Source organism: Cydia strobilella, chromosome 16, assembly GCF_947568885.1.
Source record: "Cydia strobilella chromosome 16, ilCydStro3.1, whole genome shotgun sequence".
Lineage (NCBI taxonomy): Eukaryota > Metazoa > Arthropoda > Insecta > Lepidoptera > Tortricidae > Cydia > Cydia strobilella.
Window position 1 is genome coordinate 16,381,188 of NC_086056.1, and position 18,612 is coordinate 16,399,799.

General features: G+C 41.5%; 3 protein-coding genes across 3 annotated transcripts in view; 1 reads left to right on the plus strand and 2 right to left on the minus strand.

The window, feature by feature from the left end:
• Positions 1-8,389, minus strand: part of LOC134748228 (serine/threonine-protein kinase D1) — a 96,525-nt gene extending 88,136 nt beyond the window's left edge. Inside the window, exon 1 of the mRNA XM_063682949.1 lies at positions 8,160-8,389. The gene's annotated coding sequence lies outside the window, so the exon portion shown is untranslated. The remainder of the gene's footprint in view (positions 1-8,159) is intronic.
• On the plus strand, positions 2,384-7,543 carry LOC134748559 (cholinesterase 1-like). The gene is made up of 5 exons (XM_063683346.1): positions 2,384-2,703; positions 4,149-4,324; positions 4,627-4,825; positions 5,539-6,317; positions 6,972-7,543. The coding sequence occupies exons 1-5, from the start codon at positions 2,512-2,514 to the stop codon at positions 7,423-7,425; spliced, it is 1,800 nt and encodes a 599-aa protein (XP_063539416.1). The 5' UTR covers positions 2,384-2,511; the 3' UTR covers positions 7,426-7,543.
• A 1,543-nt stretch (positions 8,390-9,932) lies between the features above and the next one.
• The window catches only part of LOC134748226 (high affinity copper uptake protein 1-like), a 36,717-nt gene continuing 28,037 nt past the window's right edge, over positions 9,933-18,612 (minus strand). Inside the window, exons 2-4 of the mRNA XM_063682946.1 lie at positions 14,703-14,849; positions 12,175-12,410; positions 9,933-11,603 (exon numbers count right to left, since the gene is read on the minus strand). Of these exons, the coding sequence (XP_063539016.1) occupies positions 11,402-11,603; positions 12,175-12,410; positions 14,703-14,834 (570 nt within the window). The 5' untranslated portion in view covers positions 14,835-14,849 and the 3' untranslated portion in view covers positions 9,933-11,401. The remainder of the gene's footprint in view (positions 11,604-12,174; positions 12,411-14,702; positions 14,850-18,612) is intronic.

Here is an 18,612-nt window from a genome sequence, read left to right on the forward strand (position 1 = left end):
ACAAATTCTTTTTTAAGGGCGTCCGCTAGCTAGCGCGGGTGCACTTCGCGGTCAGGCATGAGACGGTTCCGTTTCTTTTCATAAACATTCCCGGCCAGTCCAAAGGGGAAGGGTCAAAAACACGCGCGGAGTGCAGATCGCATACCTGTATAAACTAGTTTTCAGCGTTTTTGGCAGTTTTAGTCCAACCGAATGTTCGGCCGAAAATTCGGTTCGGTATAATCGGAACCGAAAATTCGGCCGAACATTCGTATTCGGCATAGTCCATATTCGGCCCATCTAACTTTTTTTTAATTAAAAAATCGACAACATAATAAAAATCAGCCCGCAAATCTGTTAATCGAAAGAGGTTGCTAGAATAAACGACAAGGCGCTCTAGTTAAGACTGGCAGTCTACATATTATAAACGGGCTTGGCTTCGGTCACTGTCAGTGACGATACACGGTCGTAGAATGGGATGTCTGGACATAGTAACCTTGTGCCTATTAGGCCTGGGCCTGTGCGAAATTGGCGCCATTGCTGATGGGAGAGCACACGTCGGTAAGTTTTATTGAGTCTATTGGAAAATGTACGTCCTCAATAGTTCACTTTTGTTCTAGAATGTTATAGAATGCCCTTTCACCAAATTCAACGGACGGATCGGAGACCTCGCGAACCTCAGTGAAAGGGCCATCGAGTATCTGAAGAGTGCAAACATCAATCTCTAGAATAATATTTGATTATAATCCAGTAACAGTAATGCCATACGACAAATAAATAAAAAATCACTTCACATTATTTAGGTATGCCTAAAAAACATCTCCTAAATTAAACTGCATGACAGGAGATTTACTCTAACGGCGGCCAAGAAAAAGCTAAACAAACACGTAGGTATTGTTTCAGAGTATAATGTGAATAGGGCAGGTGAATTTCCTTGTACCTACCTACCTGTAACAGCATGACTCGATATGCCGGTTGAAGATCTTTGGATAATTCTGCCTGGCCGGTTCAAAATATTTGTGTAGGTAGATACCTAACTGAATTGGTTTAATGTTGTATTGCGCGTATTATGCGGTAGAAATAAAGAACTTAGCTGAAGCCCCTGTTGTATGTAGCAGTGAAGGATAGGCTTTTGTATATTTAAAATTGAGTATGTCAATTGTCATTCATAACAATCATAACTTAGGGCCGGTACAGACGGACTGCAACCAGACTGCAAGTTGTATGGGAACTGCACGGCGACCGTCGGCGTCGTCTGTATCGGCCCTTAAGTTTGCCCTTCGTACGAGTATGCCCTTGTCAAAAATTTGCTACTGAATTAATAAATTGAAACCTTGAAATTATAAATTTATTAGTCCCAATTGTATGGAAAGTAGCCGCCGTAGGTATACCGCATATACGGGACAAGGCATTCGTTTTTGTAATTTGTAGATATACGCCTCAACATGCAAGAAGGGTTTTAGTTAACTTAACTAACAGCAGTTTCACTCACGTATTTTTAGTCACTCGCGCGACTTCGGAGAGCCTAGGTCTCCATTTTCAAGCACTAACAGTGCCTGAGTGAGTAGTGGTCACGACGGGTGGGCGTTAAGTTAATATGCCTCATGATAGTTTAAATCCGATGGTTTTAGCTAAGTTTTATTATTAAGTTTTATATGGGAACTTTTCTCTCTGCGCCAATTGTATGTATCTCTGTTTGGCTCTATGGTTGTCTGGTACAGAATGCCGTTTGGTATGAAGACTGCCAATTATACATTGTATATTGTGCAATAAAGTTTAAATAAATACTATAAATAAATAAATAAATAAATACGATAAAAGTGCTATACTGTCAGCGCTATCCAATAATAAATCAATTGTTAAAACTTAAAAGGTAACAATTTGCTAATTTCCACACAACTTAAAATCTTTTAAAATTGGAGGTTGGCGGCCTTAAAACTAAAGTATTAAAGACAAGAACGCCAGCGTAAAATGACTCAAAGCATTTCGGCGATTGTGTAATAACCCCACTGCGTAATAATATTTTGGGTTATTATAATATAGACAATGCGGTAAACTATTTTCCTAAAAGCGTGCGTTCTATGAGAATGTTTACGCTTTACGCGAATGTTTAGATTAGCCTAGTGTTATGATAATGGCGGGGCCAGCCGCCGTAATCATTTCAGTACGATCGTTACTATAATCAGGACGGCTGGCACACGTACACTTAAGATCAATGGAAGCGGGTCACGCGTTTTCATTCTTCTAGTGTTTCCCGCTTGGCTGTGTAAAAAAATAGTAACAAGTATAGAGGCGGCAGTAGTTACGGCAATTTAAAAGTCATTGGGGTCTTCTAAATTTTGTCTGTGAGTTGTTGAGGATAACGCTGCTGGTTATAACAGTCGAATATTAATTTAAAAGACAATTCCTGTCCGAGAATAAGCAAGTTACAACATTGTAAAGGTTTCTAATACGAATGATTTCGCTGGCATTGTGTTGAAGTTTCACAATGACTATAAATGAGCTACAGTATAACCGACATCTGACGCCCTGATGCGCTTGTTGGTGCTCTGTAGCGTGCTGTGCCATGCGCTGGCCTTGCGAGCCCCGCATCTGCGGCCGCCGCACCGCGACGTGGCGACCAGTTCGGGCGTGGCGCGCGGGTACCTGGCACATCGCCCGCCGCACTACGCCTTCCTCGGCCTGCCGTACGCGCGCCCGCCTCCTGCCCACGCCAGGTTCAAGGTTAGAGCCCCCTGTGTGTTCTACAAGACGTCTCCACAGCTCGGGTGTGGCGCGCGGGTACCTGACGCGTCGCTCGCCGCACTACGCCTTCCTCGGCCTGCTCTACGCGCGCCCGCCTCCTGCCCACGCCACGTTCAAGGTCAGAGCCCCCTGTGTGTTCTACACGATGTCGCAACAGCTCGGGCGTGGCGTGCGGGTACATGACGCGTCGCTCGCCGCACTACGCCTTCCTCGGCCTGCCCTACGCGCGCCCGCGACAGTCAAGGTAAGAACAACACTGTGTGTTCTACATACTGTCCGACGGGTTACAATGCTACCGCTGCCATACCACGAAGTAGCCACAAGCATGCCCTACGCACTGCTGATCCCCGTTTAAGGTGCAGATATTGACTGAACATTCAGTTTTAACGTGACACGGTCTTTTACAGGATTTGACTTTGCGGGATAACGATTTCGTTGTCCAGTAAAAGTCGAAACGGATCAACTTTGCTGTTCTGCATGTTTTGTCACGGTATTGTCAAAAACATAACGATACTGTAGAATAAAAAGGCTTGGCGACAGTTTTTTAATGTTTAATAGAAAATATTAATTCACGACTTGCGGATTTTTACTAAAGGCACAAACAATAAACAGTGAAATTTCTAGATTCCAGGGTTTTAACTTTACTAACTAACAAGTAAATAACAAAGGCCCGTCCTCGTCCCCGCAGAGCTGGAGAATGGCCGTCAGCCACCCGTCAGCTCAGCCGATTAATTCGCTGATAAACGTGAATCCCATTATCGGCGTAAACACGCCGATCGCTATCGCCTCGATTATCGCGGCGCCACGCCCATGCTTTAAAATAACTAATTTAAATGATGTACTATCGTCGAACATACGGTTGTTTGACCGAAGTGTAAACATAGGAACAGAATTTTTTTGTGATTGCGAATGATTGCCAACACAAATGTTTAGGCGTTAACACTTGTAAATAGCCGTTTGTGGTGTGACTGGTGTGTCGCTGATACAACAGACAACACACGCTCTAATATGATAAGCTGATAAAGGCGGTGTGGAAACTGAATAATTGAATGTAAATTATTCTGTTATTTTCGTTGAAATCAGTTAACATTAATGTAGGATAGGTACTTGCACTAAATGCTAACATGTATGTTGTTAGTCAGCTTATTTACCTATATACTGATATTTGTACCTACTCAACAGTTATATCATACGACCATTTTCACTAAGAACTTTTCCTATCTCTTCCTGTCCTAACCACATTTGTAAAGCAATTACCGGTGACCGGTGAACGACTTGACTAGTCTGAATATGTTGCCTAAAATAGCCTTTAGCGGGGGTGGGTGATGACCTTTTAGTTCATTTAATTTCAGATTTTCATTGTAGTGCTACAAAGGAACGGATTTGGGTATACTTTGACATACAAGTAATATTGTTGTTCCTAGGCTGCAGAAGACCCCGTGCGATGGGACGGCGTGTTCGAAGCGACGTACCGCGTGCGCTGCGCTCAGCCCGGCCAGCGCGGCGACGCGGCGTGCCTGGTGCTCAACGTGTTCGCGCCCAAGCACGCCACGTCGAGCCCCGTCTTGGTGCACCTGCACGCTGGACACTTCGCCACCGGGTACAGTACTGTAGCCTCGCGCCTGTAGCCGGCCGGCGCGGCGACGCGGCGTGCCTGGTGCACAACGTGATAGCGCCCGAGCGGGCAACGTCGCGCCCCGTGCTGGTGCACCTGCACGCAGGACACTTCACCACCGGGTACCGTACTGTAGCCTCGCGCCTATCGCTACACCAGCCTATATTGTATGTGCCCATATCAAAATCAACTCCGCGCCCATACGTGATTTGAACAACCAGGGGAGGTTTATACTCTCTAGTGAGATAATATAGAGTTCAAGATAATTTTTGTTTGTTGAATTCCAGATGGGGATCTCACAGTGGACCTCCGCGTCTCCTGAATCTGGGCTTTGTAGTGGTGACGCTGAACTACCGGCTCGGTGCCGAGGGGTTCCTCTGCCTGGGCACGAGCGCGGCGCCCGGCAACGCGGGGCTGAAGGACCAGGTGGCTGCCTTGTCCTGGGTCCATGAGAATATTGACAAGTTCGGCGGCGACTCTTCGCAGGTTAGGTGATGGGATACGTAAGATACGTTGGCATGACGTGGTTATTTTTTTTAATAGCCCGTTTAAGTGTCCCACTGCTGGGCAAAGGCCGCTCCCCTTGATCTCCACAACTCCCGCTGTTGTGCTTTTTCCGGCCAGTTACCGATGAAGGTGTCTAAGTCGTCCCGCTATCTCCGTCTGGGCCTGCCACGTCCGCGCTTCTTTTGCGGCATCCACTTGGTGGTTATACTAGCCCACCTATCCGGATGCATGCGGCAGACGTGACCCGCCCAGTTCCACTTCAGCCTAGCGGTCTTCTCTCCCACGTCAGCTATGCCGGTTTTGGAGCGCAATGTAGTGTTTCGGATGCGATCCGTCCTTGTGACACCTAGAATACTGCGCTTCATTGCTCGCTGGCAAATCTTCAATTTGGAATTCTGACTCTCGGTGAGTGACCATGTTTGGGCACCGTAGGTTAGGACAGGTAGAATACACATGTCAACGAGTTTACGCTTAAGTGACATTGGAAGGTCGCCCTTCATTAGCTCCTTCATGGACCAGTAGCTCTTCCAGGCGTTTTCAACACGGCGCTCAACTCCCTTGTCTTGCCTGTCGCTGAAAGAGGTAACGTGGTTATACATCAGTTTATTTGCAGTTCCGAGAATGTTGATATTCAAGATCCTTTGGCATAATGCAAAATTACTATGCTCTCATTTCAAGAACCTTTCCCGCAGGTGACCTTGTACGGGACGGGCATGGGCGCCGCCTCCGCCGAGCTGCTCCTCCTGTCGGGCGCCATCGACGGCTACATACAGCGAGTGATCCTGGAGTCGGGCTCGGCCCTCGCGCCGACCTCGCTCGCCGCCGACCCCGTCGCCGCGGCGCTGGATGTAGCTACAGCACTAGGTTATGAGGACGATGCCAATAACACAATAGACGACCTCGCTGTGTTCTACCAAAACATCACGATTGCGAAAACACTGAATCATTCTAACAGATTTGCACCGTGTGTTGAAAGCCTTGCAGAGTACTATTCAGCTTTATTGATTAAAGACCCTAAAGAAATTCTGCAAAGAGGCATGTTTAAGCCTGTCCCTCTTTTAATAGCGTATTCAAAAGAGAGGTTTTTAGACGATGACAGCATTTTCCATAATGTACCGAATAGTTTCAAAGATCTTCTGCCAAATAATTTAGAGTTCGAAAGTGACGATATGAAATTCAAAATTGGTGAGACAGTTAAAGAGACTTACTTTCATGAACTGGAGACGGGTGTGGGAATAGTTCAAAATTTTGAAAATTATATAAATGATGTGTTCACTGTGTACCCGATCGTGAAGTCTGCCACCCTGCACGTGGCCGCAAGCGGCTCCACAGTGTACCTGATGGAGTTTGTACCCCGTGGTGGAAGCAATACCATATTTGAATATGTTTTTAGTAAAGAGGTCTTTAATGAAGAAGAGGAATTAATTGCCGAGAAATTGGTGGCCATGTGGAGTAATTTTTTGATGTATAGGTGAGACTCAAGTCAATATGTCTTTATAATGTCATATTATTTATTTGTTTGTGAGTTCCACTTTAATATTGTTAGAGTTTAAAAAACACTTAAAATGTATTTTTTTATTCACCATTGTAATTTAGCAAAGCTACAAAGCTTACTTAAAGCTATATTATGCCTTATACTAACCTTTTTTTTTTTTTTATCTAGTTTTTATAGAGGCTTTGGACACTAGGTGAACATGTCAGCCTCATGGGTGCTTTCATAGTTCCCTACTCAAGTGAGAGGTCAATAAAGTGGTAAACACTGATTGCTTGGTCCGATATAGGCTCTGCCAACCAACAATTGATCTGTCCATTGTGCATGGAGCCCAGACTACCAAAAAATCTTTTTCTCAAGTCCGAATTCCGGACGCATTCCAACAACACGTGAGACAAGTCATCAGTCTTCGGACAGTTTACACACAGTGGTGACGATTTAACACCCATCATGCACAGTATACTAACCTTATAAATAAAATTAATGCATACAAATCATTCAATGATAACAATGTATGGAACTATTTAGCTTTACCCTTGAATATATAGTTTCTTTCACTTCTTGATAATTTTACAATGCAATGACTATTACAACTCACATGCTGTTTTAAAATCAGACATGATATTTTTCCAGTGACCCTACACCCTTGCAAACCACGCTATTGCCTGTGGTATGGCTGCCAGTCACCTTTCGGATGAGTAACGAAAAGCCAGACATAAGCTCCGCCTCGTGCCTCGTGTTTCATCTCGGCCAGATCTCTATGTCAATGGCCATGCCCTCCTCCGTACACACATTGCCCATTTGGGATCATATCTACGATAACTTCTATAAGTCGCACACACCAAAGCTTGAGCTGTCAGAGAATGATGTCATGTTGTATAATGAAGAGATTGCTTTCATTTCCAAAATGATTAAACAAGCACAGGCAGGCAGCAGTGAAGAAATCGATGACAATAATGTTGAAATTGGTAGTGGTGTAAATGATGATAGTGACAGTATGGAACAAGTAGCTGAGAGTGCTGGAGATGAAGACACTGACAATAGTGCTGGTGACAGTAGTGGTTTAAATGAAGATGATGAGACATGATGGTGGTGGAGCTGGTAATGAATGGATGGATATAGGGGAATAATTAAAAATAAAGGAGAAAGCAAGAAGTTTAAACTCCTTTTTGCATTCCCCTAGGGCTATACGAACCTTTAGTGCACATTTGGTAGATATTTAAGTACATGACAAGTTACTGATTTTATTCTAACCAGTTTATTTTTTTGAAAATATGCATTCCTATTTTTGTGATATAATAAATACTTCTTGCCATAAAGTATGCAGTTTTGGTGTAGTGTATGGAAATATGAGGGTACTTCAACAAAACCAGTCTGGATTTTTCAGGTACGCATTCACATGTGTTCTCCCGAATTTCGGCAATATTATCGCGATATAATACATTAAAAACAAGGCTATTATGGAAATTTGGTGTTAAGACAAAGGATTTTCATTTCCTACAAAGAATCATTGTGAATGGAAAGCAAGGTGAAAGGACTTCAAAATAAAAATACAAACTTTCGTGAACGTACTGAGCAGTCAAAGGGTTGGAGCTGTTGTTTACGCTAAGCCGCACAATGCCCCAGATACGACAAGGAGGCCCGACACAACGTGCAGCGGCCTACGCAGCTTAGCCGAGCCCCGCCACCAAAAAAACCCTTATCACCACCCCTACGGACGGTGCCGTGTTGCAAACAACTAGTAAATATTGTTAATTAAATCGATACATTGACGTAAAGAGATCAAGAAAAAATATCGACGTCGTCAGAAACTACCGTTACCTGAACTTTCGGCGCTCTGGACACGGCAGCCGCGACTCGTCCACCTGCTGCCACTTGCCACACTATAACATAGCTCTCCTGGAACCTGTCGCGCACCAGTCCGCGTTATACTTAACAAATATAATTAGAAAAATCAACAAGTAAAAATATACAAGACAAACACGGCCCGACCACCCGTCACACACTTGACATGACACGAGTTGCGTTTAGAAACCAACCATGACATCATGACGTCCGTTAAGATCCGGTTTAGTTAAATGTATTTAATTGACTTTCAAAATTTTGAATTACTTCAATAAATGTTTGAATATTTTTATTGCATTGCTGTATCACCAATATTTAATTTGTTGTAGAAGTTTATTTCGATGTACATTCTAGATTGCAAGCATATCTTCAGTATTTCTGAACGCATGAGGCGTTTTTCTGAGTGCCTACCGCGAACAAAGGCGAATAGATGATAAGGTATAGTTGGTCAAACGAAATTGTCAGTAAATAAGAACAAAATAAACTATACTCCTCCTTTTCTTTTGGGTGCTAGTACTTGTGTAAGACAAAGATAGTATGATTCTTTTTGTCTATGTTTGAAATGAGACAGTCCAAAACAAACAAAAATGCTATAATGTTTGGTAGAGAAAACTGGGAAAATTTAGGAAGTATAGTTGGTCAAACCAAATTGTCAGTAAATAAGAACTAAGTAAAACTATACTCCTGCTTTCCTTTTGGCTGCTAGTACTAGTGTAAGACAAAGTTAGTATGATTCTCTCTGTCTATGTTTTAAATGAGACAGTCCTTTACGCATGTAATGTGAAATTGTCATTGTCAATATATAAGGCATTTGCAAATATGTGGTTTATTTCGGAAAGGAAACAGCTATTGTAAAGCGAGGTTTAGACTAGCAAGAACTTGCATGCAATTTTCATTACATTGCGGTGTTTGATAAACATTTTGAATGCAGTTTACCTTAGTAGTCAGCAATGTAACGTAAATTGCATCATTGCATGCAAGTTCTTGCTAGTCTAAACCTCGCTTAAACCTCAAACGGAAGAGCGGAGTTTCCTGACACAGATGTATACATTCATCAACTAGTAAATTCTAGCCATTATATTGTAATTGTAATTTACTTGTTACCCAAATAAACATTTTCATTTTCATTTGACAAACTACAACTTCTTGCGGCAAGTTCGCTAAGTCCTTTGCAATACCTGTCTCGATTCTCTTATATAGAAATTCAAAGATAACTAATTGTATAATATTTAGTAATAGCGAAGTGCGTGACAAGCCCGCTCCAGACAACGCGACGCGAAGCCGCGAACGCGAGTGTGGCTGTGGATTCGATTTCGCTAATTAGCGAACTAGACTCCATACTCGCGTTCGCGGCTTCGCGCCGTGATTCGCGCATGAGTGTGGAGGGCCCTATACTATATTTTTTGGGTGGCGTGGCCTGAACTGATACCACAGTGCGGTCAATTGCTGATATAAAATATTCAGGCGTTACTAAACCGTGTCCCATCAATCCCATCATAGCTATCCTATTGCATTCTAATGGAACCTTGGGTTTGATTAGGCGAACTAATCCCAAGAAAAGAGACTGGTATATTTTGTATACCTACATAGGAACGATACGAGAAGGCCGCGGTCACAGATTATTAGGTAATAAGATAGTTCTTACGCCGCGGTTCGAATCTGCGACTTTAGGTGGTTTGTTTTGCTTATTGAGTAGGTAACAAACTAAATTGTTTAGCTAGTAGGTAAATAAATAAAATACGGAACCAGTTTTTGACCAAACACTGTATTAAAATTGTAGGAATGTATTAGATACCGTTTAAAAGTATTTACAAAATATGTGTCCGATTTTTTTCCCTTAAATCTAACGCAACAATATGATGATAATTAATTACTTATGTTACTTATAATATCACAAATTTACAAACATATATTAAGTGGATTACTGTACTGGACAATTAATTATTTGAGCGGCATACGTCGTCCTGATTTTTCTTCTCTAAATAAGCATACCTAATATTTGCTATGTACCTGATATGTACGTTACTCTGAAGCTCATATCTATCCTGAATTTCATATTTTGTCTGAAGACAATAAACATTGTCTTAAAATAATACATATATATAAGTGTTTATTACGCTTACCCACCTATGGCTCTACACATGCTACAAAATTACAAAGGCGCTATTCGGGTTTAAGTTCAGGGAGCGTTTTAGAGTGGTTCGGTTCGGAGCAGGTGCGGAGCGATCCGCACGGACGTTCCGCGTGACACTAAAACCCGCCTTAGTGAAAGACAGAACAAATCCTTATTAAAAAGGTTATATTTTATTACTTATAAAAATGTATCTTAGTAGTAGTAGGTAGGTATACGTAGAGGTCCTTTTGTATTTGGATGTTACAAACACTAGTAAAATGTTCTTAGAAAGCTTCTAAATTGAGATTTAATGAACTGCATTGGTCATCAATGAATGGATAGCCATTGACAGAGGGTCAAAAATTAACTTTGATGCCTTAAATAGTGGGTACGACGCGACGAGTTTAACATAGAAAAAGGCAAGATAACAATTCGTATAAAACAGTACTATACTTGAGCCAACTTGAGCTGTGACCTGTGAGCCTGTGACTCTCTACGTAAATAATATCTAGTGACAGAGATATAATTCAAATTATTGCTAAGTAACACTTAAGATGCACATTTACTTTGTCTTAAAATATTGACACCCTTAGTACGAGTATAACCAAAGATATTATATTTGAGTAAGACACAATACACAATTGAGCATCTCAGATTTTGAATTAAATGAGAATTGGCAAATTTTTGTCTTAACATTTTAATTTTGACCAAACTTGACTATCACAGCAGTCTACCAACAATTGTCAATATTGCATCAGTTGTTCGTAATATTATCACAGGCAGGCGCTATCTATTCCTATCTTCAATGCTTAATAATTTTAACAGTGTCCAGTTATCCAGCACAGCTGCTCTCCTCATAAGGCTTTTCTTTTTTTACAATATAAATATGCCATTCATTGCCGCACTAACTTAGATTATGATGAATTTTCTCACTTATCTGCTTCATGATGATGATGCTATAAATGAGAAACACAACTTTTTCTAGCCGCGAGTGCTGAACCAAGCTAACTCTTTGCAATGACAAAGTGTGGAATGTTAATCATAAACGTCTTCGTTCACCGTAATCGTTTCACACTTTATCGATGCAGAGTCGCTTAGATGGAGTCTATTGACAGTGTTCCGTGACGTCGACCACTGTGTTCTTCCGCCAGCCGAAGCAGAAATAGCCGACGGCCAGCCCGGCGACCAGCGCGACGCACAGCCACACGTTGTACGTCATGAACACCAGCATCAGCACGTACGAGGCGGTCGACTGCACGATGTGGAGGAGTGTTTGGATGAAGTGGCCCATTGATAGCATTGAGTATCTGGGAAATTAAATAGGGGAGAAAGTTAAAAAATGCTAAATCTGAAGTATTTTATGTCGTGCTCCTTGCTAACGCGAAGACAGATATCGTCTCAGACGTGTATTACTTGTCGTTCGGCAGCATGTCAGATGATATGCTGCCGAACGACTAGTAATACACGACTGAGGACACAGGACCGAGGGGAGAGGCGTAATAAAAAAGAGACCTATACATAGCAGTATGGGTAGATGGGCATTTTCACTTATACGTAATACATTTATTTTTTTCGAAAATCCATCAACTTTTGGGTTATTTCTACTCAGAATCACGAGGACTATCGATTTAAAGAAAAAAATATACATGTCCTCAAAAAAATTAAAATTTTGTAACGCATTTTCACATCTAACATCTGAAATTTGGATGAAATCTCATTCAATAGGACTCGTGATTCGTGATGCTGAGTCTAAATCTTTAGTCTAAAACTCTAACCCAAAAGTTGACGGTTTTTCCCAAAAAAAAGTAAATGGTACCATTTTTTCTGAAAACCCCCAGATACAGGCTGAATAGATAGATAGAAGTTGCAATAACTCACTTGACGACAGCAGTGCCCCCGCAGTTCCCATTGGCACCGCACTCGTTCTTGGTGATGTTGACCTGCGAGTCGCCGCGCACGGAGGTGGCGCGCGCGTGCAGCGCTTCCCGGTAGTACTTGAGCCCCTCGTACAGCACGCCCGCCAGGAAGATGGCCACCGCTGAGCCGAACAGCTCCAGCGCTGTGGTGGTCATCCAGCCGCTGAACAGGATCTCTTGGCAGACGCCCGTGTGGAACTGGAAAATAATAATCAAAAATTAAATAATTGAAATAGAAAGAGAACGTACTGTCCATAATGTTTGTTTTATTATTATTTTACTAACGGAAGTAGGTACAGAATAAGTCTTATGTTAATAAAATCTTTGATAAAATTGATGTAAACGAGGCTCTAAGTTTTTTTGTCGCCGTCTAGTCGAAAGCTCGTGTGTATTTGCTCAAACAAGCTCAAATAACATATCAACTTGTGAAAGTAGTCTACGTGATTTGTCTACTCTATTGGTTAAGAGATGGCATTAAAATTAATAGTCGAACTTGGTCGAACTGACATCTAGCGGTGAGTAGTTGAATTATATTTATATTAGCGCCATCTAACAGTACAATGCAGAACTGATAGCGAAGTGGAAACCTAAATAGTTTGAGTAAAATCTAGTAGATGGCGCTTAAATAAATATAGTTTTGCCATCTATTGGTGAATAGAAAAATTTGTTTAGTTAGTTTATTGACTAGAAGATGGCGCTGTTATTAAAAAAATTGTGTCGAAATCTGGCGTAGTTTAATCAGGTTATTAGCGCCATTTGGGAATTTAAATGAATGGTATGTCTATCGGCCGATAGATGGCAAATTATATCATGTCAGCAAGTTTTTTTTTGTATAACGTTGTAGGTAAAATACAGAAATGCAAAATAATGCGGGAAAAAGTTAATAATTAGTATTCTGAGCACGTCTTCCCTAAATTCTTCGCGTTCTTACGCTCTCACTGTATTATTTATACGAGGTATGTGTACCACTAACACACTCGCAATTAGATGTGCATATTGGGCACGTTTCTTTCTTTAGTTTCTTTGCCAAAGCCTTGCACAATGTAGTTGTCATAACAAACTAAAACAGTCTTCTGTTTATTTTGTTTTCATTTCCATGTCTGCAGTAGACAATAGGAATATAAGAAATGCTGCAAAAGTAGCTAAAGAACTAAATTCTAAGATTCTAATTAAATGAGGACCCAATGACTTAGATCTGTCATCCAGGGGTCGGCGAACCGCGGCTTGCGAGCCGTAACAGATTCAGATTCAGATTCAGATTCAGATTCAGATATTTATTAATAAAATTTAGTATTTTACATGTCATTTTCAGTATAATAAACATGCGGCTCTTAGGAGGTACAACTGCGGCTCTTTAATTTACCCATAAAATTAACCCTGGAGTTCTTACATCACTGAAAACAACAGTTGCGGCTTTTTGAGTTTCCTAAAACTGGTGATTTCTACTGCGATTGGGTCTTCTCCTCAAAAGTTTGCCGAACCCCCAGGGAACAAGGCTATGCTTTTACTAGTGTCATTCTGTTTAATGTAGGTGTTGCCATAACTCTATGCTAATAAGCTGAACTGTTACCGGCATAATATTATGTTGTACCTAACAAACTGAAACTTGTATGAATGTTCATTGTAACTATCAACGTGAACCACAGGGATAGGAAGTGGTCAGATCGATGCGTTCGTTGCTATCTCCACTCGACCGCAGGCGCTGACATTGTCATGACTTTCCGAAAGGAGTAGGAGTAGCATGACCTAAAATAATTACTACTGTACCTTGCATTTTACTTAATTACCAACCGGAATAATATTTATCTCATCTCATATCATCAGTTTACTTTCGCTTCACCATAATTACGTATCAATAATTTTATTAATTATATAACAATTCAAGTCTTGGAGACCCTTTACATCTCTGGATAATTTGATGATCTTTTTTATTATTATATACATTTTATCTCTGACACCTAGAGACTTACATCTCTCAATGTTAGTACTTCTGTTGTTTGTATATTTTTTTATTAGCTTTTTTGGTGTAATTTGACATTTATATTTATGTAATTGTTTTTTTTTGTAATTTTGGGTTAATTTTATTGTTTGTAAAAATTGACATGTAAAAGTGCCCCTGTGGCCTATTTGCTGAATAAATGTTTGATGTTTGAATAACTACTAGGTACACGCAACCTTGACCAGATTTTCAGTCTACGTTTATGTAGGTAGGTTTCTAACCGTTGCTTTTGTTTTTTTGTTATAAATTAATAAACAAACGATATCAGATCGGTGATCCCGGGCACGCACGGCTGTCCGCTCAATGCAGCGAACTGCAACCTGAACTCACGGCGCCTTAATCACGTACGTCTCCTTCGTCTTTACAGTTATGTAGGTACATGTGCTTACTTGCTTCTACGCAACACTTTAGCATAGCTCGCTCCGTTGTTGTTCCAACTTACTTATCACTTGAACGTTAAAAGTAACTATAGGAGTGCTTAGTTTGCTTACCACCATGGCGTGCATGTGCCCGGAGCAGCCGTCGTCCATGTCGTGGTGGTCGTGTGTGGGTGTAGCCATGCTGCCCATGTTGGCCATGTCCATGCCGGTCATGTGTGCGTGCGCGCTGTGATCGTGCTCCATTTTACTCTGCTATAGCTGGAATCAAAGATAAACGTTGGTTAGTTCAAAACTGCTGGGTTTTGAAGATGAGTGGGAGTTTCAAGCAGCTTCACTAGCATCGCTTGTTGCCGTTTTATTTTTTTTATTACCGGCCCATTGCTAATAACAATGATGAAGGTATGGAAAGATGAAGAATATAGACAGAAATTACTAGAAAATAGGGAAATTCCTAAAAATTAAACCTAACTTTAGACTTCGGTTTTCTTTTGTTCTTGCCATCACGATATGTGATATATCAATGGTAATAAATAACTTAGGTATACATTATATTTCCATAGGTACCTACTTCTCAGAAAAGTGAGCAAGTGCGGCGCCGTCATTTATTTATTTCACGACCATTCGACAGCTGTTCACGCAACAGGTGGCAGGGATTAAACGGAATTTACGCCAAGTTCAAGAGTAAACAACAAACATTAGTCTGCATGTCCGTGTCTATAAAATAATAAGACTTGTTTCAGTATTAAATTGAGGGTAATCGAGTACCTATATATTGTAAAGGAGCACCACATCGAAGTCCACTAACGCGCGCGCGCAGCGTGCGTGTGAATTACGCGGCCATTAGCGAAGTGGGTCAGGTTCATCACACCGCACCGCCGCCGCGTGCGCATTTCGGTATTACCTACCAATTACTTAACACCTGCGTAAGGGCACGGCGCCAGTGGTGCGTTGCGTTGCGTTAGGTTGCGTTGTTTCGTCGCATCGTCGATGCTGCGACATTTTACATATATTTTTATGCTATGCTGCCCAATAGGGAATATTACGCGAAACTCTGCGCAGGTGGCGCCACTACCACAATCTGAGGGTCTATCGCGAAACAAGAGAATCGAAATTTCGTTATCTAACATCTCTGTCACTCTTGCTTATTCGAGCGATAAAGAGGCAGATAGCGAAATTTCGGATTCGCGTTTCCCGGTAGGTCCTCTGTAAACAAACTGCCTTGATGCATCAAATGTCATATTTTATTATCTCTGAAAACTTGTCAAAAACCTGTTAAAGGTACAGTATGTATAAGTTACCCTATGGTTTACTAAAAAGGCTAGTGCTGCACTCTGGTGGCAGAACATTGCAGTAATATCCCCTATTAAATGCTCTGCGACGACGCGACGCAACACAACGTAGGTTAAGAGTCAGGCCAACAGATTTTTTTAAATATTTTTATAACACGAATAAGAGTAAGTCGTAACTTTTCTTTATCTGTAAGATTAGCATATATCGGTCAACACTTCAACAGCATCGAAACTGTTATAGCCATAAATTGCCTCGGGCACACACTACTGCCTCTCGCAGCTGCGCAGTGAAAGCCATCATTGCACAAGTCACGCCGGCGCAGTGATAACAAGCGATAACAAGTACCTATATAGGTAACAGCACTTGTCGAGTTCAGCTAACTAGCACCTTGTTGAAGTAGGTTAGTTTGTGGCTGCTAAAGTTTGAAAACCTTAGGTCTGTGGCGGACCCTAAAGACTTGGGACCTTTTGAACGACTTTATAAACTAACGCCAATAATGCTCTTTTTATATCACGTCGATGGCAAACAAGCATATGGTAAGGGTCACCACAGCCCATGGACGCCTGCAGTTCCAGGATGTATTGCCGACTCTTATAAGTATAACTTTTTCAAAAACTTTATTGCAAAACGGACGATAGAAACTCCTGTTGGATTAGATTTTGAATTAGACCGATGCGATGGCCAGTTAGGTAAGTGTTGCTTTTATTGCGCTATTAATCTGCAATCTGATGCAAATATTAATTATTAATATTGATATGCTGGTACTCGTATTACCGTACCATCAATTTCGTAACCTTGCCCACAGTTCCGTACAGCTCTTTGTTTGACATGTTATTAGTTCTTAATCTCCGAGCCCACGGCGGCGCGAGCGCCGGTGAGCGGCCGCTGTGCGCCGAATCGCGACCTCGCGCTTGCGCAATACTCGCGAGAGCACTCCACAGATCGAATAAAAACGATAACCACCCGACCGATGGAAATGCGCGCCTTGAACGCAGAGACACCTGTTTAATTCTGATCTCTGTGTTGTTTTAGTTATCACGGGAACCTATTGCAATCTCTCAAATTTGATTTGATTGGACTTTTTTTATAAACACAAGACCATACCTATATTTGTCTAAACTCTCGCAATAGGCATCCTGTAAATTGTTGTTAGGATAAAATTTATGACATTCTGAAAGTTCGACGGTTTTTTTAAAGAAACTTCCATGACCCGAATTCAAAGGAAACGCCTGACTAAAAGGAAAAACCATTTTCCGAGATTGTGATTGGTAGGTAAAGCACAAATCTAGTCATATTAAACTGGTTTGTCTGTATCGTGTTGCATTTTATTTTGAATTACCCGCAATCTCCCGGTTTTCCTCATTGCGAATCCGAGGCTGCAATATAATTCAGCACAATTTATGGAGCTAGCCTCAATTAGGAAGTGAGAGTAGGAAGCTCGGATTTATATGAAACTATCTTGACGTAACTTAGCGACAACATTAATGTTTTCTTACGAAATGATTGCTTTGTATCGGTTCAGCTATTGAATAGGTACCTACTAATGATTTCCTTACAGTGTAGTGTAGTGTTGTTATTATATTAGATACATTTATAATTTCAGTACTCGGGTTCAATGAATATGTATTTAAAAGTAACATACCTGTATGTAATGTCGATTGAGATCACATTTGATTGCTTTTAAATTGATTGGGTATTTCCCATATTTCTCCGCTATTTCATACTTTTCCTATTGCTTATTGATCGCCTTTGGCCCTGACATCATGTGTCTGTTTTTCCCTAATAAAGAAATTAAATAAATAAAACCTAAAATCTGAAAGGTTCGACGTGGTGATAGACTGCGCAGGGCAGGGCGGTGCGGGCGCCGCGCAGCTTCCTTGCACATTCGGCGCGTACGTCACACTGACGTCGCCTCTATATCTATCGCCTCGCCCTACATCAGGCGGTCTAGCATAAGTTGCGTTCTCGCGCGCGACTCCATACATCTAGCGCGACTTCAAGTATGAACTCGCGCGCGAGAACGCAACTTATGCTAGACCGCCTGCTAAGCGTATGTTTGCCGTGTATCTTAGCTTAGGGCAACATCGTGTAGCCCCGCCCCGAGATAGCGGTGCAATCATCGTGTCCATCATTATAGATGCGGTTTTCCGCATCATTACCAAGGGGTTTTTACATAGTAATAACTGCAGAGTAAACACGATTTGCTTTATGAACGTATTTATAGTTCGGAGAAATAGCAAATAGAAGATCGTTGAGATTAATAATCAATTCATGGTGCACACACCTGCAGCCTCGCACTTTTCCTATGTTCTATCTATATTGGATCTCTACTTCCTATTTAAGTAGTATGTATTGGAACCGTACGTTATTTCGGAAAAAATAATTATTCGCTTAATATAAAAACCTTGGCACAGTTGGCACCATGGAACTACAACTACTAAGGAAATACTCCTAATCTTTCTTTACGTTGCTACAGTCGGGCGCTACGTTCATCTGTGAGCCAAAAAATCATAAGAATGTTTGGAGCGCGATTTAAGATGAATATTTATGGGTACAGTAGTTACAGCCGCGATGCCGTTCACCTTGAGCCGCGAGATGCGCACGCGTCTACCTGCTCGCTGTACTCCAAGTAACACACATAATTTACCATTTATACACTTTATCCCACTGTAAGAAGGATTACAAACGGGCAGTTACCTGTAACGAAGGCTCTTCGATACTGGTTCTTGGA

Coding starts and splice junctions, on each gene's coding strand:
- LOC134748559 (XM_063683346.1), top strand. CDS start 2,512: ATGCGCTTGTTGGTGCTCTGTAGCGTGCTGTGCCATGCGCTGGCCTTG. Junction 2,704..4,148: donor CTGCCCACGCCAGGTTCAAG/GTTAGAGCCCCC, acceptor TGTTGTTCCTAG/GCTGCAGAAGACCCCGTGCG. Junction 4,826..5,538: donor TCGGCGGCGACTCTTCGCAG/GTTAGGTGATGG, acceptor CCTTTCCCGCAG/GTGACCTTGTACGGGACGGG.